The sequence below is a fragment of the Phoca vitulina genome, unplaced genomic scaffold (genome assembly GCF_004348235.1).
Source record: "Phoca vitulina isolate PV1807 unplaced genomic scaffold, GSC_HSeal_1.0 scaffold63, whole genome shotgun sequence".
Classification (NCBI taxonomy): domain Eukaryota; kingdom Metazoa; phylum Chordata; class Mammalia; order Carnivora; family Phocidae; genus Phoca; species Phoca vitulina.
In genome coordinates, this window is record NW_022589766.1 from 3,693,400 (window position 1) to 3,719,978 (window position 26,579).

The window sequence follows — 26,579 nt, forward strand, 5'->3', positions numbered from 1 at the left end:
GATTTTTTTTTTTTAAGGATGAAAACCAACATTTTAGATTCAGGCTGAATTTATAGACATGAATGTATTTTCTAGAAATTTGAATTTAACATATAATTTGAATAGTTGGAAGTGTTTCTACATATTTTCTTGGTGGGCTGCCTAAAACCTAGTCACAATAGAGCACAATGCTAAGTGAAGCTGAGACACAATGTGGTGTAATGTTGAGGAAGAACTTCAAAGACACTGAAAGGTAGAAATACCAGAGGGTATTTTTCATATCCTCTTTCTATATCCCCAAGGTGGCCCAGAAAAGGCTCATGAAGGAAATCTTTGGGAGTGCTTTAGTGGCTATTCTAACTAGGCCAAGAATGGCTGTGATATCCTATAGCTGGAACAGACCACCCCCCGCTTCCTTTATTTCAATTACTGTGGACAGATCCTGGCTCAGCAAAGGCCAAATGATGACAGTTAATTGCTAGTGGTACGGACCTGATTTTCATCTTAGGCAGCAAGGCCAGTATGATAATCAGAAGCTTCAGGCCTTCAAGGATTTTTTTTATACTAAAATAAATGTTCAGCCACTAAGATCCCATTTGATTTAAAATTTTTAAATAAATAATTCAAAAATTTGAAAACCAAACACCTGGTCTGCTGAAAAAATGTTTGGCTCAAGTCTTTACAATAGAGTGGCAGCCTCATATCCAATTGCAAGACCCAAGACTCTATGAATAAAGGGAAAGCCTGGGTGCTTTTGAGGAATAACACTGCAATCCCACCACAAGTATAGGCTGTTTATATTTCTTCTGCCCTTTCCCAAAGGGGATTGTGGCCATAAAAAAAAGATCACTTAGGGATTACTGGACAATGACTTTGACATAACATTAATTCTTCAGAACACTTAATACTGCTATTGCCCACTGGCTGGAGTGAGGGTCTACTTGAGTCAGGTCATAAGTGGAATTTTGACCAGAATCTACTTCAGTGGGCCCTAGAACCCTTGAGTCCATCCCATAGTTATTCCTTCAGTTCTTGAGTATAGAATTGGCCTAGACAGTCTCAGAGATTGGCATAATCACAGAAATGGGTTCCTCACCTGTGGAATAAGGTCTATTATGTAAATAGGGCCATGTAAAGTATCTGTCATCCCTCCTACCAAGCAATATGTTGATGGACACTTAGGTTGTTTCCATAGCTTGGCTATTGTGAATAATGCTGCAAATGAGCATGGCAGTGCAGACATCTTTTCAAGATATTGATTTCAGGGGCATCTGCGTGGTTTAGTTGGTTGAGCGTCTGCCTTCAGCTCAGGTCATGATCTTAGGGTCCTGGGATCGAGCCCTGTGTCGGGCTCTCTGCTCAGCGGGGAGCCTGCTTCTCCCTCTCCCTCTGTCTACCACCCTGCCTACTTGTGCTCTCTCTCTCTGTCAAATAAGTAAATAAAATCTTAAAAAAAAAGATTGATTTCATTTCCCTTGGATATATATCCAGTAGGATTGCTGAGTTATATGGTAGTTCTATTTTTAATTTGTTTAGTAACCTCCATGCTGTTTTCCATATTTGCTATACCAAATTACATTCCTACCAACAGTGCACAAGGGGTCCCTTTTCTTCACACACTCACCAACCCTTGTTACCTCTTGTCTTTTAGATAACGGATGTGAAGTGGTACCTCATTGTGGTTTTGATTTGTATTTCTCTGATGATTAGTGATGGTGAGCATCCTTTCATATACCTGTTGACCATTTGCATGTCTTCTTTGGAGAAACACCTATTTAGATCCTTTGCCCATTTTCAAATCGGGTTCTTTGTTCTTTTGATGTTGAGTCATATGAGTTCCTTATGTATTTTAGATACTAATTCTGTACCAGGAACATGGTTTATAATTATTTTATCCCATTTCATAGGCTGCTTTTTCATTTTGTTTATTGTTTCCTTTGTTGTACGAAAGCTTTTTAGTTTGATGTAGTCCCATTTGTTTATTTTTGCTTTGGTTACTTATGCTTTTGGTGTCATGTCCAAAGAATTATTGCTAAGATCAATGTCAAAAAGCTCTTGAAGTGTGCTTTCTTCCAGGAGTTTTACAGTTTCAGGTCTTATGTTTAAGTCTTTAATCCATTTAAAGTCAATCTTTGTGTTTGGTATAAAATAAGTGTCTAACTTCATTCTTTTGCATGTGGATACCCAGTTTTCCCAGGACCATTTGTTGAAGAGACCGACCTTTCCAATTGAATGGTCTTGGCACCCTTGTTGAAAGTCATTTGACTACAGATGTGAGGGTTTATTTCTGGGATCTCCATTTTATTCCATTGGTTTATATGCCTATCTTTATGCCGGTACCATACTGTTTTGATTACTATTGCTTTGTACTATAGCTTGAAATAAGGAAGTGTGAGGCCTCCAATTTATTCTGCTTTCTCAGGATTGCTTTGACTATTCAGAATCTTTGTGGTTCCATATGAATTTTAAGATTTTTTTTCCATTTCTGAAAAAAATGCTATTGGAATTTTGATAGGGGTTGCGTTGGATCTAAAGATTGTTTTGGACACTATGGACAATTCAACATTCATATTAAATTTTTTAATCCATGAATATGATGTCTTTCCATTCATTTGTGTCTTCTTTAATTCCTTTAAGCAACATTTTAGTTTTCAGAGTCCTAACACTCTATTTTGATCCCTCTTCTGATATGCCATTTTTCTGTCTTGACTTTCCTTCTCTACTAGACCGTGAGTTTTCTGAATGGCAGGGGTGTTCTTTGTTCTCTCTCTCTTAGACTCTCTAACAGAGTCTCTTGAATGTAGTATGCTCTCAATAAATGCTTATCCCATAAATTAGAGCACAACTGAGTCCTAACCTAACAAACAGACATTAAGATACTAATGGGTTCAAAATCAAATTGACTTTCTTTGTTATATGCATGTTGGTATATAGATGTGTGAGCCTCTCCATTATTCTCACCTGGGAATTGCTGAGCATCCTGTCATGGGACTGAACTGAGCTGTCATCCCTGAGCCAGAAAAGTGAGCACTGGGCTAGAGATTTAGAAGCTAAGAATGGGGCTGAGTATCAAAGAGGGGTCCTGTGGCCAAGCGGAGTCCAGGGAGGGGGAAATGGGCATGGCCAGGGATTCCTAATTGCAGAGCTGCCAAAGGCTGGGCATCTTTGGGGAGAAAAGGAGAGGTGCTCTCCAAAGCCAACATGAGGCTGTGACTAGACAAAGCTGGGGAGCCTGGGTTTGGCTCAGGCAGGCCAGGGTAACTTTCATGGAGAGTTGGCATCTGGCCTCACTGAAGTCCCAGGGCTCTGCTTCCACTGGTGCCACTTCTCTGGGCTTAGAGTTCAGCATCGCACATGTCCTTTCTGTGTTCTTCCCTAGTGGTCAGGTTTTTCTCCCTCTTCCAAGTTCTTTTAAACCATGCTTTGAGCAGATTGGCCAGGCTCTGGGCAAACCTGTTCCTTCTGGCTGTGGTGCATGTAGGTGTCCTTAGCCAAGGTCTGGAACCTGAACTTCTGAGATCATCTGTCTGACCAGCCCTTCACTTGCCATGTCCTTCTTTCTTCTAAGTCATGCCTTTCAATGGATGAACATGATGCATGGGCCTCCAAGTCTTTCAGTGTGTCCCAGTGGAAGCAAGCATCCCACAGGCTGGAGATGGGAGGTGATGGGTGGGGACCAGGTGGCTCCTGACAGCTGGGAATAAGGACAGAGTGAAAGGACAGAAGAGTCGGGGCAAAGGGCATCATAATCCCTGAGCTTTTTACTAGAAGCGAGTGGACATGGATTTGAACTTCACGTGGGAAAGGAGCTTCTTCTTCGGGGACCACAGACAGCAGCAGCTAATGAAGGGAAGCTGGCTCTGCTCTGGAGGATAAACACAGGGTGAACCAGAGACAGTGAAGAGGGCAATGACCAGGAGAATTTGCTTAGTACTTTTCATCCTTGACATGTCAATAATCGATACCTCAAACTTCACTCACTCTCTGGTAAAGTCTGGTTTAGAGGGGAAATCTGTCTGCAGCAGCCTTCTTACCCAGACTCTCAAGCGCTGATCTCTTAGCAGCCGGCTGCCCTGTCCCCCTGTGTCCCTCCTGCAGCCCAAGGCAGCTTCCAGGAACCTGGCCAAGAGCACGTCCTACTGACCCGGCTCGTGGGCTGTTTCCTGTGTTGTGGAGATGCATTCTCCAGCCCTTGGATACCCACCTGCTCCTATACTTGGGCATTGTTTTTATAGGCTGTTCTTTCCCTGCGGCTTCTGAGAAGTAGGTCAAGATACCTGCTTCAAGGGAGAAGTGCCAGGGGTTCAAGTCACCAGGCCCGGAGTCAGGAATCCTGAGTTCTATTTTGGGCTTCACAGCTAATCAGCTATGTGACAACCTGAGGGGCACACTCTCCCCTCTGATTCTCCCTGGACCCTTCTCTAGGCTTCATCATTTTTTTTTCTCTGAAGCTCCATCCCCTAGGGCTGTCATCTTCTTTCCTTTTACCTCCCTCTGGAAGGCCCTTTAAAGCTGGTGGCTGGTCAAGGCTGGTGCCCAGAGCAAGAGCTGTTTGTGCAGCTGATGGGGCGATTAGAGGTTCCTGAGCAGACACGGTGGAGCTGTGTCTAGCTGTGTGAGGCTGGAGCATCACAAGCCAGGCTCCTGGACAGAAGGACAGGCCTGGTGTTATGCTAGGGCCCAGGATGCAAGTAAGGGTCCTGGTTTTTATGCCATAGTTGTGGATTGCCTCCCACTTCTAAGCCCCCCTTTCTCTGAAATGTGGGGAAATTTGGCCTTTGGTCCATATGAAAACTCTGGAAATTGTGGTGCTCGCCCATGGCACAGGGGATCATTGAGCTGTTGCAGCTAAGCACATTTGCTCAGAGTGATTATGTTATCCAGGGTGCACTCTGGCTAAAGAAGAATAACTTTTCCTTAGGCTTAGTTCCTCCAGCCTGACTGACTGGGTCCCAAGATGCCTCTAGGCTTTGGAGCAGCTAATGCCACAGGAGTCCACTGCTGATGGCCTAGGAGGGGTGAAAATTAGAGCACCTGCTTTGGTCTGGTTAGCTTGAGACCCTCTCCACTCTATCCTCCAAACCCAAATAATGGGGGGGGGGGTGAAATACAGATGAGGAAGGGGAGCAAAAACAGGTAAAAGAGAAGGAAGGGGCATAGCTTTGGACTGTGAAGAACTACTCAATTTAAAATGCAGTTGTTCTGTGTACATCAGTGTGGACTGCAAGGCATCACAGTGTGGTGGGAAGAAAATGGGTCCTGGGAAGAGTGTCCTGGGCTTGAATCCCTGTTTGATATTTACTAGAGTCATCTCACCTCTCTGGGCCTCAGTTTCCCAGCTGCAAAATGGGACTAGCACTACTGACCTTGCAAGGTTGCTGAGAGTGTTGGCCGAGATAAACTGTGTAAAGTGTCTGACCCAGAACCCAACGCATAATGCGCACACAGTAAATGTTATTTCTTCTCCGTTTTCCTTCCTGCCATATTCATCACCATGTTTTGGGTCTGCAGATACAGAACGAATCTAGTTAGGATAGAAATCTCAATTCTGACTTTTCCTCCTTACCACAGTTCACCTAAATAGCTGATAGCTGCTTGATGTCTTTTCATGGGCACACTATTCTGGATATTGGGACTCTTGGTTTCTGCCCTTATATTGAAACTGTGAGCCTGGGGCACCTGAGTGATGCAGTCGGTTAAGCATCTGACTCTTGATTTCAGCTCAAGTCATGATCTCAGGGTCGTGAGATGGAGCCTCGCATCAGGCTCTGTGCTGAGTAGGGAGTCTGCTTGTCCCTCTCCCTCCCCTTCTCTCTACCCTTCCCCCTGCTCATGCCCCTGTGCTTTGCCATGCTCTCTCTCTCTCTCAAATAAATAAATAAAATCTTAAAAAAGAAAAAACCAAACTGTGAGCCAGAAGATTGTGCCCCCACCCAACTTCCTCATATGGAAGTAACACCTGCCATTTCACTCCATGAAGACAGTGCATTTGCCACTGTGCTGCAGGCACCAGTGTTTAATGAGTATGTTTTGTGCTGAATTGAACTGTGAGCTGGGAGTATCTCCAGGTGTCCAGACCAAGCTTGATTCCAAATTCTCCCTTCCGCCCTGGTTCAGGTGTAACTCTCAGCAGATCTCAAAGTCACCTGACCTCCTAAAACTGGAGAATAGAGATAGAGCTTCTTTGTAAGTCATCTGAGGGTCTAGACTAAATGTGAGATCCGGGAACCCTCCCAGGTTTTTCCGGGGGCCTCCAGCACTCACATGTGCTGCTAAGAGAGTTAAAGAGGTAAAGGAACAGGAAAAAAAAAAAAAACAAAACCCTGGAAACAGCAAGGGAGTAGGAGGAGATGGTGAGGCCAGAGAGAAATAGGAAACATGAGCTTGGGGTACAAAAGAGAGAGCACTGTTCCAAGAGTCCAGCAACCAGGATTCTCCCTCCACTTCTGTTCCCTGCCTTGGGTGAGGAAGGAAAGAAAGAAAATAACTGTGTGAGTGCCCACCGTGTACTTTCATGTAGGTTTTATATAAACTTCCGAATAGTCCTGCAGGAAGCTGAGGTTCAGAGAGGGTAGATGACTGGCCTGCAGACACGCAGCTCAGTATCTAGGAAGAACACAAATTTAACCACCTCAGTTTCCCCTTCTGTACAATGGGAGACATCACGCCATCTTTAAGGTTGTTACCTCCCTCACTGCTACTTGTAGAATATGTTAGGGACAAAAACCTCAACCATGGGGTAAGAGGAGAAACTAAGGAATAGGTGCTGAAAGGAAGGCCAGGTGAATGTGTGAGATGCAGAGGAGGCTGGATGGAGAAGCCTTAGGGAACCCCTGGGCGGGGTCAGAAGATATCATCAGGGTGTGGGGCGTGAGCCTTCTGCCTTAGGTCTGTTTCTCACGTGGTCACAGAGGGTGAAGTCGGCCTGGGGGCACAAGTAGAGAGGATCCTGGGCGAAAAATTGTGAATCACACGAAATAATCTGGGAGAGGAAAAGCAAGCGGGCTTCCTGCAGGACTGAGGGGGTGGGGTGGGGTGCGTTTCCCGCGTACCTGTCCCAGGAAGGACGCTCTCTGGTAGCAAGCACCCGGCCGGCAGGAGACTGGCGGGGAGGGCCACAGTGGAGTTCTTAATTAGAGAATGGGGCTTCGCTAAGGAGCCAAGGAAGGGAGGAGAGTTATTCCTCAGTCCCTCTTCCTTGCGTCCCCTGGCTCAGCCTACGCATCCTGGACAAATTGGGGGGGGGGGGGGGGGGAAGGCACACCTGCAGCTTCAGGAGCCCCTGCTGACCCTCAGGGCCCACGGGTTAGGGGCGATGTCAGCTGTCGGCCTGCGCATTCCGACAGGGGCAGGGAATGGGGGGGGGCGACTCCCCCGAAGAACGCTGCAGCTGGAAAACGCGCCTCCCAGAACCTGGGAGCGACAGGCTGGGAAAGGCGCTTCTTGGGGTTCGGGTTTCTGGGGAGGCTGCCGGGGCCGCTGCAGGCGGAGGGCGGGAATTTGCCTGGGGCGGGGCGGGGCGGGGCCGGGGGGTCGGGGCGGCCTGGCAGTGGCCGAGCCAGGGGGAGGGACGTCTCATTAGCATAGCCTCCTCCCCTCCCGGCGCGGCCCTGCCCAGCAACCGGAGCGGAGGGCGGCCGCGCTCAGCCTGGGCGGCTGAATGGGCGCGCGGCTCCCGGCTCCGGCCCTTCCGCGTCCCGCCCTCGCTCCCGCTCCCGCCCCGCCCCGGCCTCCGCCGGCAGCCGCCATCCGCCGCCCAGGCTGTGAATGAAAGGCAGGCGCCGCCGGGGCTGGCTGCAGGCGACACGGCGACGCGGCCTCCCAGGAGGCGCTCGCCCCGCGGAGATGTACGGTAAGGAGGGCTCTGCCTCCGGGCTCGCAAACTTGCGGGGCGCGGACCATTGTCCCCCTGCGGGGCCCGGCGAGGCCAGGGGGCGCGGACTCGGTGCCCGGCTGGGCTCTTTCTGTCGCTCTGTGCGCGCGCGGCTGCGCTGAGAGGACAAAGATGCTTAAGGCCGAGGACCCTGGGGTCCTCGGAAGTCCTTCGGGCCGGTCGTTAGCCGGCGTGGGGCCGGTGGGCGGTGGTACGTCAGGGGGCGGGGGACTGGGGTGATCCCGAGCGGCTGCGTGTGCGGAGAGCGGGTCTCCCTCGGAGCCGCGCAGGCAGGGAGCGTTGGTGGAGGTGGTCTTGTGACAGCATTCGCAGAATTAACAAAAGCGGGTTGCGCTGGGGAGTTTTATGCGGGAAGCGGGTCTGGGATTGCCGGGAGAGCTCGCTGCCTGCGTACGCCGGGCTCCGAGGATGAGGGGGGCGGCGCCGGTGCAGAGGGCTGGGGCGCGAGCCAGTTCTGGGAGTCTCTTGTCGCCGCCCCTGGATGGACGTGGCCTCTGTCCGCCCTGCCGCCCGCGGGTCCCAGGTTCCCTAACTTCCAGATTTGCCCTCCGCAGTGACGAAGGGAGGAGACGCTGCTGAGGGTACAGCGCAGCCCTGGGGAGTCGGCCACCTTCTGGCTGCTCCCCCCCCACTTCCCCAGCCTCTCTTCCTCCCTTCCCCAGCCATCCCCTCAACTGATGTGCAACAGTTAGCCAGACCCTACTGATGCACAGTTCTGCTTTAAAAATTTGCCAGGCATTTCTCTGGTTTAGAGGCAGTGTGGGTGAAGAAAAGAGAGCGCTTTGGGTCTCACATTGTATCTCTAATGAATGGAGCACTGGAGACCCAGACCAGTCTAGAAATCAGCTGCCTTACAGAGCCTCCAGACGCTCTGAGCTGGGGTGTTTGTGTGTGCCTGTGTGTGTGTGTTAAAGAGAGAGAGAATGAGAGAGAGATGTGATCCTGATGGACATAAGTCCATCAAGACCCAGGTCCTGGGTTCTGGCAGCTATCTAGGACCAGCCAAAACACTGGTGCTGTGATCACCTCCCAACCCCACTGCCAGGTAGGAGCTCAGGTGGCACCTGAGGGGTGAGTGTTGGGAGAAGAGCGAGTTCCCGATTTAACCCACCACTGAGGCCCTCTCAGCTGCCTCACTCTGCACACAGACTGTGAGTCACAAAGTTTGGTGGACGCAGAGGAAGCTAAGCAGGGTACAAAGGCTCCGCAATCAGTGGGCCTCACTATTTAGAGAGAGAGAGAGACATTGAGCCGTTTCATCAGTGTCCTTTCCTGTCCTGTGGTCACACATCTGCATTTTTGAACCAGGTTGAGACATCAGCAGATCCCCTCAGCAAGTATGATTTCTCTTGGATGCACCAAAAGGAGGGGAGGTTGATCTGAGAGCGTGTTCTCCTGGCCAGTGGGGACTCTGCAGGAAGGTAACAAGGTGGTTGCTTTATAAGCTGGGAGGTTGTGAGGTTCTCAGGAGAAAGCCGTATTTTCTTTCTGTTTTCCCCCCTATTCTTTTCTGCGGAGTATGCAGCCTGAAGCTGCAGATCACTTGACAAGAGCATGTGACTGCAGGGCACCTGCAGTGGGGAAGGAGTTAGGACCAGGCCCATCAGAATGGGGAAGAATTAGGAACCCTAGTTCTGCTGGGCCACCTCATTGCATTTGGTCTGAGACAGTTTCATGACTGATCCAGGATATCTGGACATTGGGGGTCCCAGTTTGCCTCTCTTGTCTGAAGCAGATCAAGGAGGAGTTGGTTGGTACAGAGAGGTGAACTGGGAAGCCAACATATCTGGGTGTTATTTTTGGATACACCACAGCTTTTTCATTTCTCTGTTATGTTTTTATTCCTCCAGATGCAAACAGAGATGGTACTCACTCCTAAATCATTCATAGAAAGATTATAAAGAAGGAATCCTCTGGGCAGTTGCCCGCAGCAAAGCAAAGTCACGCCAGTGCTGGTGGGGAGATTATTACTGAGTCTTGCTTAGTGCAAAGCCTTGTCTTAGGAGGTGTAAAAGGGAGCCCGTTCTCCAAGGGGAGGCCTCGGTGGCCTGGATTTCAGTATTTTCTTGAATTTTGTGAAAAGAAAGGGTCCATGTGATACTTATAATCATTTGCTCTCCAGCAGTCAAGAGAGTGAGGAAAAAAGAAGTGGATTGAGAGGTTGGGAAGGCACAGAGCCGGACTTCTTATATTTGGTTCTTGTTTTCCCCTATTTTCCAAGTGATTTGCGCGAGTTGACAAAGTTAGGTGGAACGGGGAAAATGAAAACAGGCTTCCTAGCTCAGTGCCCCTCCCCCCTCAATGCCTTGGGTAAATGCTCATTAGGAAAATGCCATGAGGGATTTTATTGACTGATGGGCTGTGAGGCCCCCATGTATAGTCAAAAGTCACCTAAGCTTTAGGTGGATGTGTCCCTTGACCACCCACCAGGGTGACTTGACCACACTATGAATTTGTAAAACCTGACTCCCGTTGCCACGTCTCAGCTGCTTGGAGATCTGGGACAGATCTCCCTCAGCTCCCCTCTTCCCTCCTCCTCACCTTACCTCAGCCCCTGACAACTCAGTCTTGCTGCGTTCCTCAGTCTCCTCCCTCCCCTTCCTTCTGTCTGTGGAAGAATAAGGGCCCCTTGACTTGGCTAGAGGACACAGTGCTATTTGGGACAGAAAAAATCTTAGAACTGGAGTCAGCCCATCTCAGTCGAAGAGCCAGCTCATGGCTATGTGACCACAGATAAGGGGGGTCATCTCTGGAAATTACATCTCAGTATGAATTGGTAGAGTGCCCATCTATACCTCCCGAGTCTGTGGTGAGCCTCAAAGCTGGGCAGTGGGTGTAACAGTGCGTCAAGAGGTTCTGCACTCACAAGACAGGTTGCTTGAGAGCCTCGTCCCTTCAGATCCTCTTGGGCCTTAACCCTTCTCTCTTCCTCTCTGCCAGCTCCTGAGATGGCTGTTTGCATCACTTCCCACCCCAGCTTAACCACACAGATCATCTTCCTTCACTAGCCACTCAAGCCCCTGAACTAGTTCTGCTTTCCCTTTGCCAAACTCACCCCCGCTGCCTCCTTACCACGCACTCATTCCTAAATCCCTGTCACTTTCTGGAAATGGCTCTCCAAAGGGGCTCAGGTGACTTCCCACAGTCTTGTTTATACCTAGGAACATAGGTTGATAAAGTAGCGGGAAAAATAAAAGCACTTGGTACTGGGGTAGAATGATCGTAGGCACATTTTCTGGGAAGAAAAGGGTTCCCCTTAATGTTTCTTTGTGTTTGAATTGTATAACTAAGTTTCCCTATTCCTCTCTCCTGGGATGGAGCCACAGCTGTCCTGCCTAGGAGTGTCCCACTTGCCCACTGAGGAGAGACAGAGCTCTCTGAGAAATGCTACCCTCCAGGATGAGGGCAGTGGGCCATGGAGAGCGACTGGACAGAATTTCCCCAGAACCACATACAGTCCATAGAGCCCGATCCCACTAGAACAAAAGCTGCTCACCTCTAGGTCCTGCCTCATCCTCAACATTTGCCTTTCTTCATGCTTTGTGATTGAGAATGTGGACTGTAGAGAAGTGAGCCATGGCGGACACCTCTCTGTGAAGTGTGCAACCCGTGCGGATGGTGTGGAGAAGCTGCAGGGTGAAGCTGACTCCCTCTGAGGTGCAAGGCTCACTGTTGCAGAAATCCCCACAGCTCCTGCTGCTCCCCATCACAGGCAACTCCCACAACACACACACACACACACACACACACCCATGCACGCACATGCACATGCGCACAGGCTGCAACCTCCTCCCCCAAATCTTGAGGTTCCTGCAGCCCTATGGTGCGGTGTTTGGCTTGGGACAGGAGCTGTGTGTCCTGCCTCCCCTTATCCCCCTTCCCCCCCAACTCCTTTAGTCTTCTCAGGAGCGGGGCAGGATCTCCTTGCAGCTCACAGTTCAGTGAATCCAAAGGCAGTTTTCTTTTTGCCCATGTGTGAAAGTAGAAAGTTAATATTACTTTACAGAAAGTCTAGAAAAAAGAGGAGGGAAAACACTGTCCACAATCCTACACACTAAAACCAATGTTTTAAAAAAATACTATTATATGAATAACCACTAGGATTTTGTACTCACCTTTTGCCCTTTCCTTGTGATTTCTTGCCCCATCCTGGCTGGGTTACCCTGGGTGGGAGGGTGAGGGAGCACTGAGGGCCCCATAGCCTGGGTCTGAATCCTGACTCTGCCCTTCAGGCAACCTTGGACCTGAGCCTTTCTGAGTCTGTTTCCTGGCTCTACAAAGATGACAATGTCCGCCCACCTCACTGCAGAGATTAATCAGGATAAGAGAGCTGCCCCCGCTTTTTCCTTCCCTTTCCTCAACTCTCTCCTCTCTGTTTCTTAATAAAAAAGCCAGGGGGAAACAAGAATGTATGTCCCATAAGCTTAGTATCAGTGCTGTGAGACCGTTCCTTATATCAAACAACAACAACAACAACAACAAAGAAAAATCTAATTTGAAAATCATCTTGTTTTTTCCTGGTAGTCATCCAATCCTTCTAGAAAATCTGGAAAACATAGTAAACTATAAACAAGTATAACTGCTTTTACTGTTTTGATATCTTTCCTTCATGCATTTGTTTATGTGGTTAGAATTGTTCATTTTACATAATTTTATATCTAATTTTATATATTTTCTACTTTAATATTGGAATATAAGCATTCCTCCCCCCTCCCCCCACCCAAGTTAATAGCTGCCATTTTTAATGGCTATGTAACAGTCTACTGACTGGAAGTATAATTTCCTTCTTGTACATTTAAGTTGTACATACAGTATTATAACCCTAGGAAAGGTACCAAAGCTTTCTCTGAATTTTAGAATATTTCCTTAGCAGCTCTCCAAATGGGTTGATCAAAGTATACGAACATTTAAAATATTTGTTACATATTGTCAAATTATTTTCAGTTTGTATCAATTATAATCCCACTAGCAGTTGTGAGAGTACCTAACCCCCTGTACTCTCAAAAGCATTAAATATTGAGATGCCCCCCAACCTGTGCTAATTTGATAGAAAAGTTGTCATTTTAACTTGTATTCTTTATTTCTAGTGGTCAAATACTTCTTATGTTTTTTAACCATTTGCATTTTAGTGAATTTTCATACCAGTGAGTGCTTTATTTATTGAAGGTATTAACTACTTGCCTGTCATTTGCTTTACGCTTTGTGTTTTGAAGGGAAATAGATATACACTGTCAAGTATTGCTGGAGTGCCAGCTACATATGATCCTCCAAAGGGCATCAAGGGGGATGCAAAGCCATAGAGGAGCCCTTTCCATCAAGAAGATTCCAATTTCAGTAGGTAACCAGGTTGTAAAACGTGCAAGACTAAATGATACAAAGGTAGATTCAGTAAAGTTGCACAGTGTTGCAGGATCCAGGAGTTACTCATTAGATGTCCAGCCAGCAGTCCCTCCAGGTGGAAGACACCGCTGTGAGGTGGAGCCTTCTGGGAAGACTTTAGATGGGGTCTGAAGGCTGGATGGCGAAGGGGGTAAGGGTGTGCCAGGTGGAGGCACCAGCGTGAGAAGGCTCACAGACGTGGGAAAAGAGACCTTTCCAGAGAGAATTAGGGGCGGGGGCTTCCTGGGTTTGGACAGAGGTTAGGTGGGGAATGACTTGATGGAGATTTTGTCAAGATAAGGGCTGTTCAATGATCTCTATGAGCGTTCGGAGCCATTGAAGATTTTAAACTGCCAAAAGGCTGATTTGCACAATTGATCTTTTAGGGAAATGAAGCTGGGGGCACTGGGGCCACTGTGCAGAATGGGGCGGGGGGGGGATGAAGTGAAAATGAAGAAAAGCAGAGATAGTTATTGAGGCCCCAGGTAGTTGCCGAAGGAGTGAGAAGCTTTGGACCATTTACAATTGTGCACTTTCAGTGGGAAATGTTTGCCCCTTTTAAAAAAAGTGGTAGGACTGGGGGTGGGTGGGGGGAAGGGAATTGAAACTTTAAAAAAAAATTCCCATGCTACATAAATGTGGGTTATATAAGCACATATAGAAAATAGTTTATTTTTTTCTCTCAAAAAATTAAAAAAAATTTTTAAAGAAAAAGAAAATAGTTTATTTTGAAATAGGTGCTAAATTCCTTAGGGCTGTAAAGTTATTATAATCTAACTTGTTCTAAAGATGATTTGGAGCCTATACTTTATACACACACATACACATGTACACATACCTGCATTACAATAAATAAAGAGATCAAAGCAATTAAAATCTAAGAATTATACAGAAAAAAAGCCGAGAATAAAGTTATTTCAGGGGGAAAAAAAGTGCATACCAGCAGGCCCTGTTGCAACTTCAGTTTTGAGTTTTCTACAGGAAATTCAGTTTTGAGCTTCCTGTAGGCCAAAAAAGAGGGGAAAAGTCATTTGCAAGACTCATAGCATCTGTAGATATGTTTTTTTTTTATTCAATTGCCTAGGCCCAAAACAGCTTTTTGAGATGCTAAGATCTGAAAGAAAATCCTCCCTGAGTTCCTCCAAAAAGAGGAGGTATTTCATAAATACTGGTCTAAATTAGATTTTTCTTTTGCAACTGTAGTTCCCTTAATCTGCTCTATACCAGTCTGGAGAGCCCTGAGGCCTGTCCAAATGCAAGTTTGTGGGTTCCGATTCCTCACCTTGAAATTGCCCCTGGCTCTGTTCTCGGCTTCCTTCCTAGTTTGCCATAAGCCAAGACTCACTGAGGCTCTTGTCCCCCTTCATGGATGTGATTTCTCCTTCCACGGATGAATGTGAGCCTTCAGAGAGGTTGCTCCCTGGAGAAGCCATTCCTGCCTTTACAGTTACTGGTCACTCCCGTTCATGTGCCTTAGTTTACCTCCCTGCACAGCTATTTATCACAATCTAGTATTTCTCTGGTCTGTTCTCCATGAAAACAGGGAACTCATCTCTCTCTCTCCCTACTGCCTCTTTGAAAGGCAGGGAACTCATTTCTCTCTCTCCCTACTGCCATGAAAACAGGGAAAACAGCATACTCTCACTATGAAAACAGCTCCATGAAAACAGGGAACTCATTTCTCTCTCTCCCTACTCCCTCTCTAGGGCATAGGACAGTGGCTGGTACAGAGTAAGGCACTGGAAGACTTTATTCAAAGAGTGACTCCTGAGCTAGGTGTCATCTTTTTTATCTACCTTGTAACTCCTGACCCTCTATGTATTTCAGCCTTAAATGTGTTTTGAATAGCAGTACAATTACTATTACTTCAGTTTCCATTCACTGGGCCCTCCTGTGTCCCAAGCAGTAGTCTAAGCACTTTTTATGTATTAACTGACTCAGTCTTCCCCAAACTATGTTAGGGATTATTATTTTCATTTTAGAAATGAGAACATGGAGGCGTTGAGAGGTTTAGTAACCTGCCCATGGCTACACAGTTATATGATAGGACTGGGATTTCAACCTAGGCGGAGTGTGGACACCCCCCTCCCCCCTCCTTGCCACGGCACCGGCCCTGAAATACTGTGAATGTTTCCGAGAATCCAGGCCTTTCCTTTGCAGAGCTCACTGTACCTCACACTCATGCATGTCAGTTTGGGCCGCGCAGGGGAGTGCAGAAGACAGGGATGGACCCCTGAGGGGGATGTGCCTTCCCTTTGGGCCTAAGCCAGCCAGCACGGAATCTGGGAGCCCTCACTTCTCAGTGGGATCCCCTGCCTCTGGGTACCCTTCTTACCTCCTTTATCATTGTTTTGCTTTGTGGGAGAGCAAGGGCCCCGGGAAAGCCCTAGGTGTGGATAAGTAAGTAGGAGAGGAGCCAGGAGAGCAGGTTGGTGGCGCCGGAAGATAGGCTACAGGAGCCCATGAGGGCATGAGAATCAAGGAGGCACGGGCATGCATCTCAGAGACAGGGGCAGGTAGGGGGGCAGAGGGGGGCTGTCGTGACCACCACGGAGTCACACGCATGCCTAGATGGCAGCGTTCTTAAGGACAGGCTCCATGGTCAGTGCTTGGCCTGGAGAACAGAGACTGGGGACCTTCTTTAGCAGGAGGACCTCATGCTTCTCGACAGTTTGCCTGTGAATTAAAACTCCTTCCCTGTGTCTTCAGGTCCAGCCAGTCTGGATACAGCAATCACTGCCTCTGAGGGGTGGGTCAGGACTGAGTGGTGTGTGGGAGAGTGGGACAGGGGCCCCAGTCCCAGATGGCTACTTCCTAGCCATAGGACCCTGGACAGTTCCCCTCCCTCCGAGCCCATTTCCTCCCCTGTAAAATAGGGATCATCAGTCTGCCTGATGTAGTGAGGGTATGCTGAGGGGGTCAAATGAGATAATGTCTAGCTGAGTGTGTTTCCATTGCAGAACACTATGCCTATCAAGGGTGATATTACCGCCGTGCAAGCAATTCTAATGGATGCTTCTGGGGCATGCCCATGACCTCTCCAGAAACACTGACGATCCCGGAGTACAAGGATGGAAATGTTATGTTTAGACTGTGCTTGTTAAATGCCTTAGATGGCAGGGCCTGGTAAAAACAATGTAAAACCAGAGAGCTGCTTCCATACTGTGAGCTAGACCCCTGCCTCTGTGAAATCTGCCTGCCAGATTGGGCCCCTGAGATGGGACAGCCGTTAACGCTGATGATGTTGAGCGCTTTCCGGTCTCCTAGAGGACCAGCCACGGATTGGCAGTCCGTGACCATGTCCCTTTTCATCCCTGTACCAGAAAGACAAGAAAATCTCAGAGACCACAAAGAGGGCAGACGTGGCCCCTTTAGCCAAGTCTTATACTGTGCTACATTCTTTTTTTTTCTTTTTATTAACATATAATGTAATATTTGTTTCAGGGGTACAGGTCTGTGATTCATCAGTCTTACACAATTCACAGCCCTCACCATAGCACATACTATGCTACATTCTTGTGCCCTACTGACATTTAGCAATGTTTATTCCACGTCATTCTATTCATTATCTCAACTCAGAACTGTCCTTGGGTGGTGGATGCCGTTCTTTCTGTGGTTGAGCTGAGGGCACAGAGATTTGGAAGTCCAACAGTTTGCTCAAGGTTATGCAGCTGGTCGAAGTCATTTCTCTCCACTGTCTCCTAAGCAGGTGCTCACAGAGCTTCATGTGAGATGAAACACTGCCTTTGTACCTTGTGGCAATTAGTGTGCCTTATGCCAATCAGCAAATTTCACTGCAAGGGAAGAATTCCAAACTGAATATTTGAGTAGATTTGGCATGGTTTCCTTGTAGGTTTATATCTAGGGCTTTTAAGCTCAGTGCCCTAGTGCACATCCTGTGGTCTGACTATAAATCTGAGAATTAGGGCATCTGGGTTCAAATACTGACTTTGTCATCACCCTACAGAAGGACCCAGATAAATTCAAGCACCTGGGAAGCAGGAGTCTTAGCTTCTAATTTGGCAGAGCTCCACGCTTCATCTCCTGCTTATTGAGAAAGACTTCGCTCTGTGTCCCAACTTTCTTTTTAGGTAGATAATACTTTAAATAACATTTATAAATTGTATGAAGAAGAATCCCCAAATTACAAGAACATTTGTAAAGACCTTGGCAGAGATCCCTTAGAAAGGAGTACCTGTAATAGGATGTCTTCTCACTACTTGTTCTAGAGCAGAAGCATCCAAGATGATGCTGAAAAAATCAAGAGCTCCGCAGCCTCCTGCCACATCTTCTTTGGGTCCCCACTGTATCTTATGCTCTGCTGTTATTTTTGTCATTTATTTGTCACACCGAATGTCATTTCTTTCTTTCTACACTAGATCTGTGACACTCTTGAAGACACAGACCGTATCTTAATTATCTTTATTTTTCCTAGCACCCAGCAGAGATCTTTGGTATGTAGTAAGAGCTCAGATGTTTGCATTGAACTATAAAATAATTATGTGTGCCATTTATCCATCCATCCATCCATCCATCCAAACAGACCAGCCTATGTTTCCAGGGCATCAATGATAGTGGGCAGGGCAGGGGGGCGGTGTCTCAGAAAGAACCCTGTAGTGATAGTGCAACATTTCACCATTTTACTTTGTCTTCCCCCATTGGTCATAATGCTGTATGGAGTAAAGAATATGCCAGAATATAACCATTTGAATTTTCCTCTAGACTTTGACGGTGTTCGTCATGAGAAACAGTCACTTGGCCTCCCCGCAAAAAAATGGTGAAGGGCAGTTAGAGAGACATTCTCCCACATTTCCTCCTTGGCTTGTGGAGCTCAGAATAAATGTCACAGTCTTTTTCTTCAAAAAGGAAGGTCACTTAGTAGTATAATTATGGGTAAATCTTTGTTTTGATTTCCATTCATATCTTTTGTGCATTATTCTTTTGTAAAACAAGAAAGATAAAAAGGCCCTTGGAGGCAAAGGCAATGAAATGTCTGTTTTTGCATTGCTTGGAAGCACCTGACCAGAATGTTCCTGGATAAAGCACTACACAGCCTTGTGCACCCTCAGTCTCAGAGCTGGAGGATGGAGGCACTGAGCGGAAGCACAGGTGTGTGAATCTTGGTCATATACAGAGAGAATAGAAAAGGGAACAAAACCAAGGTCTTCCCATATTGTTCCCATCAAACTCCTGAAAGTGCCTGGTCCTACGAGCTGCCTGGGCCAGCAGCTGGTAAATACAGTACACACGTCTGTCTTGAGAAGTTTTGCCCCAAAGCTATTCCACAGCACCACTAAGAATGTCCTCTTCCCCCCAGACAACACTGTCAGAGAAGAACAAGGCTGAGTGTTCTGAGGAGTGGGCGGTGCTGGACGTCGTACAAGGCTTTCCTTCTGCTTGATCAAGGACATTCATTTCTGTGCTGGGAGGGAGAGCTGGCCATCAGAGCTGATTCTGGCTCTGTGAATTTGAGCAAAATTCTTAACCTCCCTCAGCTTTGGTTTCACCATCTGCAAATTGGGAGAGCTGGACTGGATGGTCTTGAAGGGTTCCCCAGTTCTTAGGTCTGATAATGGGTTGGAGCAGCTGTCTGTCCCCTGGGCGGGGAAGCAGGGACTGAGGGTGTACCCACAATGGGAGTTTTCAAAAGATCCAGATGGCAATGTAGACACTGTGATCTCAGGTCCTTTATGTAACCTGGCTATCAATGATCAGATGAGGGTAATGATCCCTTTGTTAATACAAACAGTGTCTGTCCTGGGGTCCTGTTGAATGGGGTGATGAAGCTGACAAGTATGTTGGGGTAAGCGTGGGTAAGAGCTGTGTACATTCCAAGTGCTGGCGCTATGATTCTTGCTTTATGTATATTCAAATTTCACAAAAATCCTGGATGGGAGGTATTCTTTTCCCCCGACCCATTTTCAGATAATGATAAGAATGTTCAGAAAAGGGGGCATCTGGCTGGCTCAGTCGGTGGACCATGTGACTCTTGATCTCAGGGTTCTAAATTCGAGCCCCATTTTGAGAGAAGAGATTACTTAAAAATAAAATCTTTAAAAAAAAGTTCAGAAAAGTTAAATGACTTGTTGGAGGTCAACCAGTTCATTAAGTGGCATAGCCAAGAAAAGAAACAGGTCTGTTTCATTCCAATGTTATTTTCTTCTATTATGCCTGGATTTTTATTGAAAATGTTATTTTCAATAACACATTAATTGGACTACCTCAAAATTAAAAACTTTTGTGCACCAAAGAGCCCTATCAACAGAGTATAAAGGCAGCCCATGGAATGGGAGAAAATATTTATGAATCAGATATCCGATAAGAGATTTCTATCCAGAATATATAAAGAGTGCTGGAGCATCTGGGTGGCTCAGTCAGTTAAACGTCCAAGTCTTGATTTTGGCTCAGGTCATAATCTCAGGGTCATGGGATCGAGCCTCCCATCAGGCTCCACACTGGGCGTGGAACCTGCTTAAGATTCTCTCTCTCCCTCTCCCTCTGCCCCTCCCTCCCCACCCACCACACACTCTCTCTCTCTCAAAAAAAAAAAAAAAAGAGTACCTACAATTCAACAACAAAAAACTTGTTAAAAAATGGGCAAAGGACTTGAATAGACATTTCTTCAAAGATATATAAATGGCAACAAGCCCTGAAAAGACACTCAGCGTCACGAATTATTAGGAAAATGCAAATCAAAACCACAATGATGTATCACCTCAGAGTCACGAGGATGGCTATTATCAAAAAACCAGAAAATAAGTGTTGGCGAGGATGTGGAGAAAGTGGAAGCCCTATGCACTGCTGATGAGAATGCAAAATGGTGCAGCCATTATGGAAAACAGTAAGGCGGTTCCTCAAAAAACTAAAAATAGAATTACCATATGATCCAGTAATTCCACTTCTGGATATAGACCAAAAGAAGTGAAAACACGGCCTCAAAAAGGTATTTGTACGCCCACGGTCATAGCAGTATTATTCAAAATAGCCCAAAGTGGAAGCAACCCAAGTGATTATCCACAGATGAATGGATAAGCAAAATGGGATCTATATGTACAATGGGATATTATTCAGCCTCAGACATGGTTGATGACCTAGCATTAGTCACCTGATTGCTCTGGGGTGTATAGAAAAGGAGACCAGAAATTATGATGTCATCATATTCTTTGGATCTCTGAAAAACTCCTCCAAGTTGAATGAAGAATATCATTAAAGTACCATTTTTTTTTTTTAAGAAAGAAGATTTATGTAAATAAAATTGAGGGTGTGTCTGTGTGGTGGACGTGGCCGGAATGATGATGAGATTTGGAGGGTGCATCAGGGGTGGTCTGCGTGGGGGCAAGTGCGTCTTCATCTTGGTGGGGGGTGTATCACAAGGAGCTCGCCGCTGTCCTTGGGAGTAGTGAAACTGAAGCTCCGTAAGAGGTCCAGGGGAGAAGGTGTGCAAGACATATTCCACAGAAGAAAATAAACAGTGAATTCAGATGGTGTCCCCCACTGAACTGGAGGGGCTGGCGCCCTAAATTGCAGGTTGAATTTTTGATCAAGCCACCTCTCACACCGGCAGCTTGAAATGGCCCTCTCTGAGGTGAGCAGCAACAAGCCTTATTTATTTACAAAAAAGCTCATGCTCCACTAGGGAGCCAGCCTATAATCAATGCGTGTGTACTAGCCTTGAAAGAAATCCACTGGAATACTAACCGTGGTTATATCTGCGCAATAGGATCATGGATGGTTTTTGAATTTTCTTTAAAAAATAGTTTGTATTTTTCACATTTTGTGTAGCGAGCATGTGTTGCATGATGGCAGAACGTAAATATAATTAGAAGTATTTTTCATCATCAAAAGCCTGTGGAGAGTTATCTAGAATCTCCTAATTATGTTGTAGAAACAATTATGCAAGAATGCATGCAAAAACGAATCTATGATTAGAGAAATTAGAAATCAAATAGTGGTTGGGTGAGGGGCTTGACTAGAAAGGGGAACGCTTTAGAGGGATCTGAAATGTTTTATCTCTTGTTTGAGTGGTGGTATAAACAGTTGTTAACTCAAGGCAGTGAACTCTTAAGATCTGAGCATCTACTGCATGTTAATTATATTACAATAAGACCGTAAGAAACCCAGGAGAAGAAGAAAACACGCACGCAAACAATAGCGGGTCTATTTTGCATCGCTGGCAAGTCGGCGGGCCGGGAGACAGCCACGGACCTGTGCCAGCCAGCACCGGGGATCTTACCCACAGCCCCAGATGGTCCCCAGCACCCCAGGAAAAGCGGCCATTGAGAGCGGCTGGTCAGGGGCGTTAGGCTGCTAGACAACTTCCGTGCTGAGCAGAGAGTGGAGGAGGCCGCCCCGGGAAGGCCAGCTCGTCGCTGGTAGCCAGGGAGCTGATGGTGCTGGCAGGGCAGCGGGCAGAGGGCCCGCAGAGCAGGGCCATCTGGTGGAAGGCCTTCTGAGCACTGTCGCTGGCATTCTCTGGGACTTTGAATGACAAAATAAAGCCTGGCTTGACCATGTCTACAGCAGCATCTCGGTGCCAACATAGGTCTGGGTGATGGCTGAGCGGGGCCGGGCGTGTGTTCAGGATTGATTTTTCCATTTCCTCCGTGGGGCTGCTGAGACCTCACAGCCCACAGTCCTGTCTTTTGCCAAGGAATTCAGAGCCTTTAATGGCCATATTATTCACCTGTTCTTAATAATTCTTAATAATGTGCTGGCTTATGACAGCTCTGTGCAAAGACCTGTAACTCCCTGGCTAATTTTTTTTTTCCTAATGACACATGGAAAGGAATGAATCTCAGTGTCTCCTTGGCAGGCCAGAACAAGTGTGAACAGCCTGGGTTTGAATTCCAGCTACCTCACCTAACAGTTGTGTGACTTTGGATAAGTTACTTAACTGCTCTAAGCCTCAGTTTTCCTCATCTGTAAAATGGGGACAGTAGACCTCAGCTGAATATTGTTGGGAGGATTACATAAAATAATGCATTCAAACCTCTTAACAGTTCCTGACACATAATGAGAGCTGTCCAGTGTCCGCTGATGTTAGTATTAACAGGTGAGGTCATAATTACAATAATTACAGTAACAAATGTTACTACCAACATCCTTTTTAATGAGAACATGGCAGTAACAGGGCCCGAGGATATGCTTCCAAGGAGGCATTCGGCACTCCTCATCGAGAGCTTTCGAAGGAGCTGTTCCTTTCCAGCTGGGTTTCTGCTTTCAGAGACGCACTGCACTCGGCTGAGCTGCCTTCTTAGTCCACCTGCTTTTTGCTTTTTGCTTCTTGCAGAGGGCAGAACCTGCTGGAGGGACTTTCTTCCTCGTGCTGGTATGTCCGGAGCACCCATTCACGCTAGAGCTGCTTCATTAAAAATGGGTCTTGGCTGTACTTGGCCTGCTGCTTACTTGGCATTTTTAGTATGACTCAACCTAGTACTTGTTTTGCATTTTTGCAGAATTCTGGTACTTGCTCCTGCTTCTGTTTTGCATTTCAAAAGTGTTGCTTCTGAAATTTCCCTCTGGCACCGCGACCACCCTGGTCCTGGCTTTATTTTTTAGCAGCTCTGGGCATGGTGCCGATTTTGTGTTCTGGCACCGACAGCTCGTGCTGTGACAGACTCTCTGATTATATATTTGGACTCTTCAGTGATTGATCTTGGATTCATAGCCTGGAAGAGTCTGCATCTTAAATCTGCTAGTTCTTCTATATATTTAGAGCACTCACACTTGCTCTCAATCAGTTTGGCTCCATAACAATGAAGCTTCCTCTGGTTTCTATATTTGATACCGTGTGTTCATTTGAAAAGCTGGAGGTGAGTAACCCTGCTTTTTATAGGCTGCCCGGTGACCACTGTAGGAAGCTGGACATATTATGGGAATGGGGAAGGCATACAGGTGTTGTATATCCTGAATCCTAATTTCTAGTTCTTAGCTCCAAACTTAAACCAAATTGCCAGTGAAATTTCTAATGCTGTACTGTTTTTATGTGATAGATTCTGTTGACTGTTCTGCAAGCTTTTTGAGGGCAGGACTTATTTATTGGAAGCCTTCTTATCTCCCATAGTTCAAGCGTCCTTAAAAAAAAAAAAAAGAATCAAATGCCTCAATGTGCTGTATTCAGAGGAATACATTTCAGATGAATGAATTCCCACAATGAGGTCAGAACACATTACAGAGAGCTATACACATAAGGATTAACTTTTTCCCCGTTTGCTCTCATTGACTAGGATTCCCTGGGGTTCAAAGGGCCACAAAATACTTTCTTCCACAAATGTAACCAGGACACTACTTATACTGATAAACAATGCTTATTAAGTAGTACTAAGGAAATCGTAAAAGAGCAACAATGGTCTGTTAACAGTAATGCTATCATCAAAGCTACAAAATATGTCTAGGGTCCTGAGGCCACTCTTGAAGCACACGGTGTGAGGACCACCTCAGAAGTTGGCCCCCCGCCGAGGGACCCGCGCCGCTGATACTGGAGGTGACCTGTGGGTCCTCAAGTACGCATGCCTGGCAGCGGGGGCGGTGAGCTGCCAAAGCAATGTGTCCGCCATGATGGATGCATAGACAGAGCAAGCATTACCTTTGCTATTGTTAAATAAAATGACTCATGTCATATTCTAGACGCTTCTAAACCAGAAGCGATGGAAGTTGACATTACACCTCTCCTCCTTCCTCCATGGTGGCTGTCCACTTACCCATTCTATTTGAGATTCCACTGTCCCCTCTACAGAAAACCTGTCCGGTAAGCCGACAGCGGGTGCCTGACTGCCGAGCTGCATGCCTTCCCTGTCCTCCCAGCATTCAGGCTTTCCCTATCTTGACCATTTGCACTTCTTCTTTTTTTTTTTTTAAGATTTTATTTATTTGTTTGAGAGAGAGAGCACAAGTGAGGGGAAAGGAAGAGGGAGAGTGAGAAGCTGACTCCCCACTGAGCAGGGAGCCTGATGTGGGGCTCGATCCCAGGACCCTGGGATCGTGACCTGAGCCAAAGGCAGACACTTAACCGACTGAGCCACCCAGGCGCCCCAACCATTTGCACTTCTTGAAACTCCCTCCGTCCCCAAACTGCCATGACAGGTGGCCCCTGGGTGCTCACCTCTGTCTGATGGCGGGTGTCTTTCCCGTCGCTGTGCAGATGCCGTGAGGATCTGCCCTCCCTTGTCTCCAAGTGTCTCCCCTAAAAGCCCCTCTCCTCCCCTTCAGCTCTCAACTCTCCTTGGTGACCCCCATGGGAAAAGAGAGGGAGAGAGGCTTAAGGGAGCTCACATTTTGCCCACCTCACCTCTGGTCCTCCACCCTGATCCCAAATGTCATCACTCGCTCCAGGGCAGGTGAGCCACCAAGCAGAAGCCCGTCCTTCCTCCATTTTTTTTACCTACTCACCACTCCACTGTGGCAAGGGACTGAATTTGCCTTGGCCTCCCTGTCACATACTCACCCAGTGTGACTCCCTTATGTTCGTTCGTCACATCTCAAAGTGGGCACTGCTAGTTCACCCCTTGTCTTGATCCCCTGCCAAGGAAGTCTCATTCCCAGTGGCCTATGGGAGGGGCAGACCACTCTCCACCCATGTTTCATCCATTGGAAGTAGATTCCCTACACATTCCTCAGCACAATAAAATGTGGTCGAGGGGCACCTGACTGGCTCAGCTGGTGGAGCATATGATCTTGGTCTTGGGGTTGTGAGTTTGAGCCCCATGTTGGGTGTAGAGATTACCTAAAAAAAAAGAGGTGGTTGAGACTGTCATTTACTAATAACGACAGTTCTCCTCTTGGCCTGCCATCTGGGGGCACTTCACCACCTGCCCCCCCAACACTTGAGCTGCACTAACACTGCCCCAGGCAGATGGGCCAATGACATTTCTCACAACGCTCCCTTGGACTTGGCTCCTCTGAGCTTTTGCTGATGCTGTTCCCACTGCCTGGAATGCCTTCGCTTCTCGTGTTTGTCCAAATATTATCTGTGCCTCATTTCTATTGGGACGCAGCTAAACTGAAACGACATCTCCATTCTTGGAAATCCCAGCAGGCTGGCTCTCTGACTCCAGGGACACTTGTACTAACTTTGGTTAAGTCTGCTTGTGCACATGCTTTCACTCCAAGGGCACGGGAGCCCCTGCATTCTATTTCTTTTCATCTTCTACCCCGTCTAATGTACTCGATGGGTTTGTGTTGCATGCATGGGTGTGTGCATGTGTGAATAATTGGAATGACTCCTGGCTCTTTCACAGCAACTTTGTGTCAAAATTCCAGCAAGAACCAAGAGCAAGTGCAGAAAACAGTGTGTGTGTGTGTGTGTGTGTGTGTGTGTGTGTGTGTGTGTGTTTAAACTCTCGGAATCCAAATATTTGAACAGAAAATTCCTCCTATCACATTTGAAGGGAAAATGGAAGAAACATGGAAATTATGTATGTTTATGTATTACCCATATATAACACATTGTTTTGTATTATGTAATACAGAAACACTTCTGTTGGGGGAGGAAATTGAAATAAAAGTTAAACGTCTAAGTCGGAGCGGCCCAGGAGAACTTTCTGCGGTTATGCAAACGTTTTATATCTTCGTTGTTCAATACGGTAGCCACTAGCCACGTGTGTCTATTGAATACATGAAATGTGGCTGCTGTGCCTGAGGGACTGAGCTTTAAATTTTGTTTAATTTAAATTAAATTAGCCACATGGCTAGTGGCTTCCTTGGTGGGGACGTTGTCCCCTCCTCCCCAGGCCCCAAGCTGCAGCCCCTACGCTGGAGGTAACTGCTGCTAACCCTGCATTGTGGGGGTCCTTACCAGACTTTCTGGGTGCATTTACAGCCTGTTTTACACACATATTTACACACACGCCGAGTGTGTTTGGCCTGCGAGTGTTTCACAGAAATGGTATCATGCTACACGTGTTCTGCAGCCTCCTTTTGAATTGACAGTATGTTTGGAGAGTTCCTGGGAGCAGTGCTCAGAGCCCAGCTCTATTAATTTCAGCTGCTGCACAGCGTCCATTGCCTGGGGCTTCACTGGTTTATCTAGCCGGTTCCCTCTTGAAGACCGTGTGGGCTGTTTCCAGACAAAGCCACCAACCCATTTCTATCTGCTTCCCTGTGCATCGGGGCGGGTGCAGATACTGAGAATGGAATTCTGAACCAAGGGGAGGAATCTCAAATAGGTCATTATTCCCATTTTGGGGCACAAAATAAGGTAACTGGGCTTAAAGGCCCATCTATTTGCTGGCACTTGGAAATTGGGTATTGAGCAACGAGTCAAACAAAGATTCATTGTCCGATCTGTACCGGAGAGTCATTTTCTAAGTGAGGCAAAGGAGGCCGAGGC

General features: G+C 47.0%; 1 protein-coding gene across 3 annotated transcripts in view; it reads left to right on the forward strand.

Annotated features, from left to right (window-relative positions):
- Window positions 1-7,682: 7,682 nt before the first annotated feature.
- The window catches only part of EFR3B (EFR3 homolog B), an 87,844-nt gene continuing 68,947 nt past the window's right edge, over window positions 7,683-26,579 (forward strand). For all 3 annotated transcript variants that reach the window (XM_032391471.1, XM_032391472.1, XM_032391470.1), the window contains exon 1: window positions 7,683-7,831. In XM_032391471.1, coding sequence (XP_032247362.1) covers window positions 7,747-7,831 — 85 coding nt within the window. In that variant the 5' untranslated portion in view covers window positions 7,683-7,746. The remainder of the gene's footprint in view (window positions 7,832-26,579) is intronic.